Consider the following 10,164-nt stretch of genomic DNA (forward strand, 5'->3'; position numbering starts at 1 on the left):
TATACTCAGCATATTGTAAAGTGAGATATTCCTTTCGGCAATCATGGAGTTCATGTTTCTCAATCAATAAACATAAAGACTATTGCAAGAGACTAAATCGATTATGGTTTACATTCATATGATGTACAAATTCTTTACGCTCGCTATCATTTGCACAACTTTATGCTCGCCAATTGTGTTTTTTCGACGGACTCAACATTCGCAACAAATCAAGATGTGAAGGGTGACATTATCCAACATACTACAACAAATCAAAATGTGATGGTGTCATTGTTGTAGGAAAAGATGTTGCGAGTTTCTTTCCCCACCATCACCATAATTCGTGAAACATTGTTTGATGAGCTCTGTGTTATTGTGAGGTTATAATACGAACAACAAGGAGCCAACTATATAATACATCAAATTTAAAATACCAAAAGCATTCAAAATATCTTCATGCAATATTGTGGTAACAAACTATCTACCTTAACCTTTTGTCAAGTATATAATAGATGAATAATGTTTGTCGGTATGAGGGAGACGCTTACATATATATATCTCTCTTTCTCTCACTGTATATTTTTCTTTAGTAATCCAAGGACATTAGTACAAATCACTATGCAAAATTTAGAGTTGTACGCGTAACTTTGTAGTCAATGGGAGGCAAGTTTGTCAATTCAGTTCCCTCTCTCTACACATTAAAGTTCCAACGGGATCCGCTTATCCTTTGCACATGTCCATGCTTCATTATTAAGTTTTATTAGATCCTACAAGATCCTCCTTGCCCATACCTACCCATTCTAATGAAACTATCAATCTATCCAAAGCCCTATTTAATAAATTCATCAATCATTGTCAATCCAATGCTTTGCACATGTTAGTATGGTTGTCTAAAAGAGATTCCTATGAACACACTATGAGTTACATTTATTCTGACTTTAACTTCTTTCCTAGGATCTTACATCCGATTTTTCCAATCTTTAGATTGTAACTACCATTCATTTGGATATTTGCATATTTTGGTATTAGTATTAATTGTTAACATCTTATTATATCTAATTTTGGAGGCCCTTAAGTGTTTGTTCTTAATTACTGTAAAAATAATGGCACGTTCATTAGGTTAGTAACTATAAAACCCAATTCGCCAAGGTTGGGACATCATATTTGAGTGGCCAAAGTGAGCCATGGGAACATAAGAGCATAGATGACCTCAACATTGAATGTTTGGTATGTGTACCTTTTCTTTGGGTATTTACATATTTGGATGTACGTATTCAAACATTACAATCAAATCTCCACAATTTATTGTATCTAATTTCCTAGGCTAATATTTACCAACACACTCTACTATCTTGACTCTCACACTACATAGATAAGGGGAATCAAGTCGATGTTCCATGCAACATTCATTACGTGCTATGTCTCCTACACGTACTGTGCTATGTAGATTAACGGGATGTGACGTTGACAACACCCTTGAATTGATACTTCACCATTATGAGGGAGGGAAAAAAAGTAGGGGAAGGAGAGGTGAGAGCACAAGGTTAGACATGTAGGCACGAGTAGTGAATTGTGTGAGTGATTGAGAGGGCCTTCCTCCATAGCCTCCCTCAAGCGTGTGGAACAATGAGTTTTTCCTCCCCTTCACTTTTTCCTTCCCATTTCTTAGCATTGCATTTCACAAGGCAAAAATGCTCACGTCTTGCGAGAAATGTTGGTTTTGTTGAGCAAATGTTAAGTGCACATTGGCAATCTTAAACAAAAATCAGAAAAAGGTCTTGTATTGTGAGTGTATAGCATCAAACCCATTGCTTGACATGTTGCACACGAAAGAGCAACACTTGCACTACGACATCATGTTTACATACCCACCTTTTATGATGAATCTACAAGGATTGTTTCATGAAGACCAAATATGCACACAGCTCACTCAAATGCGGTAGAATGCTTTCGGAGCAGCCATTGGTAAAAAGGTGTTAGAGGCTATGTATCGTGGTTAGCACATCATGTCTTTCGTTGAAACCCTAGAGATATAGAAGAAGACAACTTGGAAAAATATTCTTGAAGCCATGGCCACACGGAGTCCTTATGAGATGCCGAAAGTTGTAGAAACCTGCCCGAGCAATTGGAAGGTCTGAATGCAAAAACAGTTGGAACATTCCATGTGCTTAGAATAATTCCAATATGGAAATGGAGTATGGCAAAGAGCTTGCTTGTGACTACATAATTTGATCATACCGAACTAAGGCAGGTAAAACCAAAGTACGAGCAGATGCAATAAGTTGCATGTAACTTGTACTACATTTTGGTAGTAAAACATAGATCAATGTATTGTGAGGGCTCAAAAAGACCAGCAATCTAAAGCTAGAAGCCTTCTGCATACAATAGATAATTGTTTGATGTTTCTCTAAATGTTGATATGGACCTTGTTTTGTTACATGAAAAAAATAAAATGTAGAAAACAACTAAATACAAAAAGAGCTGGCACATTATAACCAAAAAATAAAAAAAACAATTTGTAAACACTGGATACAAATTGCAAAAATTTGGTACAATTTTCCAGAAACAAAAAATCAAGTCTTCTTGGTGAAAATGGCAGACTTTTGAAGAGGATGTGTTTGTTTGTCTGTATTCATCCTATAGTTACTCTATGGCAGACTTCTGAAGAGGATGTTTGATTGATTGATTGATTGATTGATTGATTGATTGGTTGGTTGGTTGGTTGGTTGGTTGGTTTCATCCTGTAGTTACTCTATGGCTTAAACTGAAAACTTGAGAGGTTGGGCCTCTCTATATAGTTCTCTTCCACATTAGACTTATCCTTCCTCTGAGGATACAACACACCCATATTAAGGTCTGCAACTGCTTTCAAGATGGAGCAAGCCTTGGATATGGATGCTGGCATGGTGACCCTTACAGCTCCTTCTCCTCCTTCCATATTACTCCCTTCATTGTTATCAAGACTCTCTTGCATTAGAAGAAGTGATTGCACATCAGGGAAAAGAAATGGCTCACAAGACCTTTTATTAGTGGATCTGGATCTGGTAAGAAGCACTTCGTCTCTCGCTTGCACATCATCATATTCAGAGATATTCTCATGAACACCTCCGTCCAATGCTGATCCTCCTTGTGCTAGTGGCTGACTAAAGCTCTCTTTCTCTCTTGCGTGGGGCCGATGGTGTCTTGAATACAAGACATCGTCATCGCAAGACTCGCCTTTATGAGGATCTAGGTTTAGGTTTGAGTATTTCAGTCTATACTCTTCGAGAGCTCGGAATGCACTCAACACACTCTTGCCACCCATAACCAAGCTTTCTGCTTTCACCTCTAGAGGGTCTTTACTTCCCACAACAAAGTCTTGTTCCAAGTCAAGCACAGCTGTTTTTACATTGGCTTCATGGTCAATCGATCCTGTGTTTGCTTTTACAGGGCTCGTTACCTCGCCATTCGAGGTATCCTTCAGTATCTGCACTTTTTCAACACTCATTTTCACTTGCATACTAGCATTCTCTTTCGCAATGTGTTTCAAAGGGGTGGGCTTGCCATGTGCATGATTAGTAGAATTGTTCGACATCTCCTTCAGGGGTAATCTTGTGGTCGATCTTTTTGTCCTAGTGCTTGAATCTTTGCTCTGCAAACCTCATGAATATCATAAATCTTATTACAATCCAACAACGAAATTAATGAGCCTTGACATAGAAAAGACTAACCCAAGAATTGTGAATAATTGAACCTTTAACAAGACATTTAAAGACATGTTGGGTACATGCACATCACCAGAAATCAAGACATGTATGCCCTCTAGTATGGTTGTTGAGGTATTAAAAAATAAAGCATGGCCAGGCAAAGACAAACATAGTTGAGGAAAAGAAAAAAAAGTGAAGTCATGTTCTAAACAAGGCTTGTATTTAAATATTTGTTTGCCACGATGCAACAGAGATGATACTTAAGCAATTAGAAAGCGAAACCATTTGGTGAAAGTTATGTCAGGGCTATTGTAAGTTCATCTCCTAAATCACATGAGATGTTGGGAATGGCACCAAATATTGATGCTGTAAGGTTGGACAAAAAAACTCTATGCTGAAGTGGTGCAGAATCAATGCCCATGATAAACATAGTTTTTTGGAATGCTTTATGTCCGGCTTAATATTTGATCTGGACAAATATTTGACATGGCCACATGCAAGGTTCGGGTATGTAAAGGTTTAGAATTTTCCAGGTTGACACATCATTCCACGAGTCAAGCGGGGGCAACTGATCCCTGCAAAGTTTCGATCTTTTGCTACCTAGCCCCTTCAGCCTTCCCTCCCTAGTCCACACAAACTTACCTTTACATCAAATTCTACAAGATATCATCCTTGAGACCAAATGCTTTAGATGAACTATATATTATCACGATGACTGCTTTCCGCCCAAAATCAAATAGTATATATCACTAGAACCTAACAATGTTTCTCATCCCAAAAGACAATGCAAATCACTCAAAACCAACAAAATCACCATGCTTCCAACCAAGTTCCTTCAGATATCATACAAAATACTTAAGAGAAAATGGAAGAGAGGGATGAAAACCTTCATATCATCCACGGAGAGCCCAGTAGCATTGCGATCTGCATTAATCATCTTGGGAGTAGTCGACGAACAGGTATTAGTTGAGGCGGGCATGGCACCATTTATGCAAGTCCTCCTGAGAGGCGATTTCTCTTTCCTTTTGAGAGGAGATTTCTCCTTCCTTATCACAGTCTTATTGCCACTAGATGTCATGTTAGAAACCTCGAGCTCAATTTGACCTGAACTTCTCTGCACTGCAGTTCGAATCCCGCTTCTGGCACCAGAATTGTTTGAAGCATATTCTTGGCCGACTACCGGTTTATGAGCTAAGCTCGAGCTTTGATCGGCTTTAATGGAAGATGCTACAGGACGTCTGGAGGAAGAGCTAGTCATTTGCCTGTTGGCATCTGAAGAAGACAAAGACAATGGGGTGATTTTCTTCGGTGGCGATGGTCTTCTGATATTATTCGTGGCATGAGAATCCATGTGGAACTCACGAGAGGTTATAGGTTCGGAGTCTCTACTCGAAGATCGTTTGTGAACAAATAATGCTGAGTCGGATGCATCTAAGGTTACATGCCCTGTATTCGGAGAATGTTCATTTTTAAGTGTGATCAAGGAGCGAGGTTTCTGTGCAGATAATGTGTGTAAATCCGAGCTTCCATGGCTAGATTCGTTGATGTTACTTGAGTTATATTCTGTACAGCCCTGCATCTTCCCAGAAGCATTTCTGCAGAGGCAAGGTCCTCCTCCTTCTCCATCTCCACAAGCAGAAGCATTGATGCTGGGAGATCGTCGCAGCAGTAATGGACCAGAATTATTGGTTGCAGAACATACTGAAGCTTTCATGGAATTCTTTAAAGAGTCTTCAGTTACAGGATCTGGAAGGCGAGAGAATGAATTGGTCCTGCTTGACACAGTCTTCCCCCTACTCAGAGTTTCACGATTTTGATCTTTGCTACCTCCAGGAAGTACTAAGGTTTGCATTTCTGAGAGCCACTGCTTCCGTGCCTCTGATGGACGAAATTTGAGATCTTTTTCATCTTCATATTCTTCTTCATCATCGTCAACATCTTCTTCCCCCAAAGTAGTATCATTTGATCTCTGCAGGGAAGCAGTGGACCTTGACGAGACAGTCTTGGTAACTATGGCAGATGGTGCTGCGGGAAGAAGGCTATGAAGGAGTGGGTTTTTACGAGGAGAAGATGCTCTGATCATCTTTTTCATGCTAGTGCTCGCAATGGCGAGCTCACCACTGTTCTTTCTGCTAGAATGTTGCAGAGAACCGACATTTGATGTCTGATCTACAGCTACACATATGGCGTCCACCTTCTGTGTAGGAGGCGGAGGTATAATAACCGAAGAGGTCTTCTGCAACTTCTCTGCAGCTATAATTAGCGATGGAGTATTTCTGTTCTGCATCTGCGAAGGTTCCATCTTCTGCTTAGTACAGGTTTCGTGGCTTTCGTCCTTACGGATCGAAGATGGAACAGAAGCTTGTTTAACGGGATCTGTACTGGTCTGAGGCTTCATATTGCAGCAACTATTCATAAAGCTCTGATCCTTGCAACAGGAATTGTAACCATAGACATGGGTAGGATTAGCTTTGCTGAAACAAGATCCCATGGCGTTCTGCTTACTTCCGCGCCATCAATTGATAAGAAACCTATCTCTGTTATCTATGTAATAAGAGCTGAATATATTCCTTCCACATCATGATCCCCACGAGATGGCTCTGATCATCTGCACAGAACATCAGAAATGGCTCAAAAATCATAACCTGAAATGGTGAATTTGTACAAAGCCAAACGATCATGTAGTGGCCATTAGTCCACGAGGCAATGACCTAAAGAACTACATTCCAAGAAGAAGAAGAAGAAGAAGAAGAAGAAGAAGATGGCGATGGCGATGAGTAACCAGAAAAAGGAGTTAACCTTGTAATCGGGAAGGCATGGCTATGGCGAAAGAGCTGCAGGCAGCAACATGGTTTCGAAATGCATGCATTAAGCGCCTGTCTGATCAAATAGTACTGGTGAAGAAGAAGATGATGGTGATGATGATGATGATGATGATGATGATGATGATGATGATGATGATGATGATAATGATGATGATGATGATGGAATTACTACTGATGACCCGCCGCCTGAAAGAAGGAACTCATTAAATCTTTCTGTTTTGCCGCCTATTTGCTAGAAGCCTCTGAGGTGGGAGGGGAGCTATGTCTACTGTGGCCATGGCTATGGCGATGGCAGAGCTCTCTGTGACCTGTCTCATGACAAGCTTTACTGAGCAGAAAACCCTAATTCTGTGCAGAGGGAAACAGAGACAGACATTCGAAGATGAAGAAAAGAAAGTAAAGTCACAAAAAAAAAAAAAACAGAGCAATTAAAATTCGAAATTTCGAAGCATTCGGACAGGGAAGTTCATTTAATTTAAATTCATTTTGAATTAATTCATTCATTTTTTAGGCAAATTAAATTTAATCAAAATCAATAAAGTTTTGGCTCCACTCTTGAAATTTTGAATTTGAATCCTAAGACGTGATTAGGGGAGGGCTTTAAACGTGATTAAGGAATTTGGGACTCTTGAACTTGATTAAGGAATGTGATTAAGGACCTCTCGGGGTATTGGACGTGATGAAGGAATGTGATTAAGGACCTCTAGAGGTCTTGGACGTGATGAAGGAATGTGATTAAGGACCTCTACTAGTCTTGGACGTGATTAAGTAGTGTGATTAAGGAGCTTCGAGAGTCTTGAACGTGATTAAGGAGCTCCGAGGATCTTGAATGCGATTAAGGAACTTCGCGAGGCTTTGAGCATGATTAACGAATGTGATTAAGGAGCTTTGTGAGTCTCGACCGCACGTAAGGGATTGTCGATCGATCGATAGGGTACAAACATCGTGTTCAAATCCGTTCCTTTTCTTTCTTTCTTTCTTTCTTTCTTTCTTTCTTTAAATCAGCACTCTTGGTCAAAAAAATATTAGACATCATTTAATGGCAATTGTTAAATACACACACAAGTCTTCATTGATAATAGCTTGTTCATGTGGTCTTTCCCTATCTACATATTTAGTTAGGTCTTTGACACCACAATTCATGGGATAGGCTAAGCATGTAAACTCAAGAGCAATTCATAGGCTAGGCCTATACACATGACCCTAGCATTACAATGGTTGTCTATAGCATATAACTTGGGGCTACTCACAAGGCTAAGCGTCGCCATAAGAAAAAAAAGAACGCGGCAATTGTGAAGAGAGAACTTATGTCTATACAAGCCAAGCCTGCTTACTACGTACTACTTGTAAGCGCCCACCATTAGATCCTCATTTCCATCCTATATTGGCACAAGTAGAGTTCAAAGCCTGGAGATTGCCCAAATTTAGGTCACATCCACATTTCTTAGGTTTGTTATTTGTATAGGGACCTTTGCACCCCTTGAAAAGCTTTTCGTATATATATCTTCCATGATTTTTGATGAGTAGATTTTTCAACATGTGGACAAACTATAGGGCCCATCCAACATCCTCATTTGAATTGGCCAAACTCATGCACTCTCTTCGATACACTCCTCACCCCTCCCAAGCTCATATTTCTCTATAATTCATTACATTTTGGATGTAACACGATAGATATTATTTGCAATTTTCTGAACATTTATTCATGTGTAATTCATGCCCTTTGCTAACTTTTAGATACAATGTTTCTTTACATCAAAACATTGTGGAGAGCGTTAAGTCAATGATGTTGTTTGATGTTGGGAATCGTTATAATTAAGGGGGCGTTGGAGCAATTTTCCTCTACTTTAAAGTGTAGTAAGAACGTTGATGCAAATCATCAAAACAATTATATTAGTGGATGATGAGCTGAACCTTAGTTCATGGGGTTTGTATTGAAGGGGCCTTCTAGTTTATTGGGAGGTCTAATTATTAATAATACTAATAACAATGGCTCACATTTGGAGTTTTGTGGCATTGTGTGCACCTTCTTGTTCCAATTTCATATTTTGCCCTCTAACTATTTAATAGTTTTGAGAGAGATATCATAGATATATATTGTCATACGTATGCAAAATGGAATATAAAAACTAATGAATGTCAGTGGCGTAAACAATGTGTGGAATATATTAGAGCACATGCATGGATGGTCGTTGTGGCATCATGGCATTGTGGAGGAATTGGTTAGTTTGGCATAGGTGTTCTTTAATGGTTTTTTTTGTGAAGAGCTTCTTCTCGATCGAGAAGCTTAGGGCATGCATTTCATCTAGAATGTCGGATTCGAGACATTCTAAGACAAGTCTCTTTCTCGAACTCATCATTTCATCTTATATTTTATTATTGATTGTTCCTTAATATTTGTCGAGCTTTATACCAAGCTAAGCTAATGAGATTCATAATTATTTTTAATCATTTAATCAACATACATTCTCAATAGAAAACCCTCACTTGTAAGGTCTCTTGATCTTGCTTTGAAGATCTCACACTCCCATCCTCTTCACATCATATTCTTGCTTTGTACAAAATGTTCTAATATATATATATATTAGAACTTCAACCCCTTTCAAAGTTACGCATCATTAGAAGAAAAATATTTTCCTTATGCAAAAAACCAACGTGTTCAACTCGTTCTTTCAATTGAAATGCAAATGTTGCACTTTGATAAAGTGAACCACGAGAGACTACATAATGTGCTAAAATAGGGCCTATGTGTATACAATGACATAAAGAGTCTGATAGCTTCCATTGTAGTTAATAGAAAATACTTTCCAAGCCTAAACAATTGTTTCAAAAATTTGCATGTGGATCTATGCTGCATAGAAATAGCGGGTAAATATCTCATCCATTATACAACACACAAAATAACAAAAATCGAGGTCCTTGACAAACATTTGACTACACAATCATTTGTTGGATTTAATATATGAATCCAAACAAAAAAAATGGTTTAGAGTTTTACATGGCAAGTACGTGAATGTCAATGGACCATTCACGAGTTAAGTTATGTAGAAAACAGGATCCAACGCGTGACTCCATAACCCATGAGCTATGACAGGAATTAATATTGTATTTATGAGACTATGTGACGAATATGACTTGAATGGTTTTTCAATTTAGTCAATCCATTCTTTTATGGATCGTCTATAAGGCATTATTTGTGAGCATCACCTTTTCCAGGGAAATATTATCGTTTTTACCAATTACATTGTGCAGAGTTGTTGATATATATTATTGTTGCAAAACCAGTTTTGGGTGGCACATCATTAGTCTTTCTCATCTGTTCTTCATCGAACACAATATGAAACCCAAAGCTCAAGCCTTGAACCCAACCCCCTATGTTGCAAGTTTACATACTTTAAGTCTTAGAATCATAATAATTTAACCATGTGCGTCTAATGAAAATGTGTGAAGCTATTAAAGCAAACACTCTAATTGAGGTTTAAACGTCATAAACAAAGTTACTAATGCTCGATTGTATTATGAAAATAAGTCAGAAGACTTCAAGTATATTGAATGCTAGACATTTTTTCATGAAGCTTTGATTCAAATACAAACAATATTACAATATCCACATATGAACTTACTATTATGGAAACCCTTCCTTGTGGAGATGAATGTGTTTTTTTTTTGTAGAG

General features: G+C 38.4%; 1 protein-coding gene across 2 annotated transcripts; it reads right to left on the minus strand.

The window, feature by feature from the left end:
• Window positions 1-2,480: 2,480 nt before the first annotated feature.
• Window positions 2,481-6,252, minus strand: LOC147847310 (uncharacterized). Of its 2 annotated transcripts, XM_087339330.1 has the most exons (3): window positions 4,552-6,252; window positions 2,731-3,610; window positions 2,595-2,637 (listed from the first exon to the last, which is right to left on the minus strand). In XM_087339330.1, exons 1-2 carry the CDS (start codon window positions 6,154-6,156, stop codon window positions 2,732-2,734), a joined length of 2,484 nt encoding a protein of 827 aa, XP_087195456.1. In that variant the 5' UTR covers window positions 6,157-6,252; the 3' UTR covers window positions 2,595-2,637; window position 2,731. The 2 variants fall into 2 exon arrangements, with proteins under 2 accessions (XP_087195455.1, XP_087195456.1); XM_087339329.1 differs by having other exon boundaries at window positions 2,481-3,610.
• Window positions 6,253-10,164: the final 3,912 nt, after the last annotated feature.

This window comes from Azolla caroliniana, unplaced genomic scaffold (genome assembly GCF_043228905.1).
Source record: "Azolla caroliniana isolate FFs.n. ecotype wild unplaced genomic scaffold, voAzoCaro1.0.p SCAF_1202, whole genome shotgun sequence".
Lineage (NCBI taxonomy): Eukaryota > Viridiplantae > Streptophyta > Polypodiopsida > Salviniales > Salviniaceae > Azolla > Azolla caroliniana.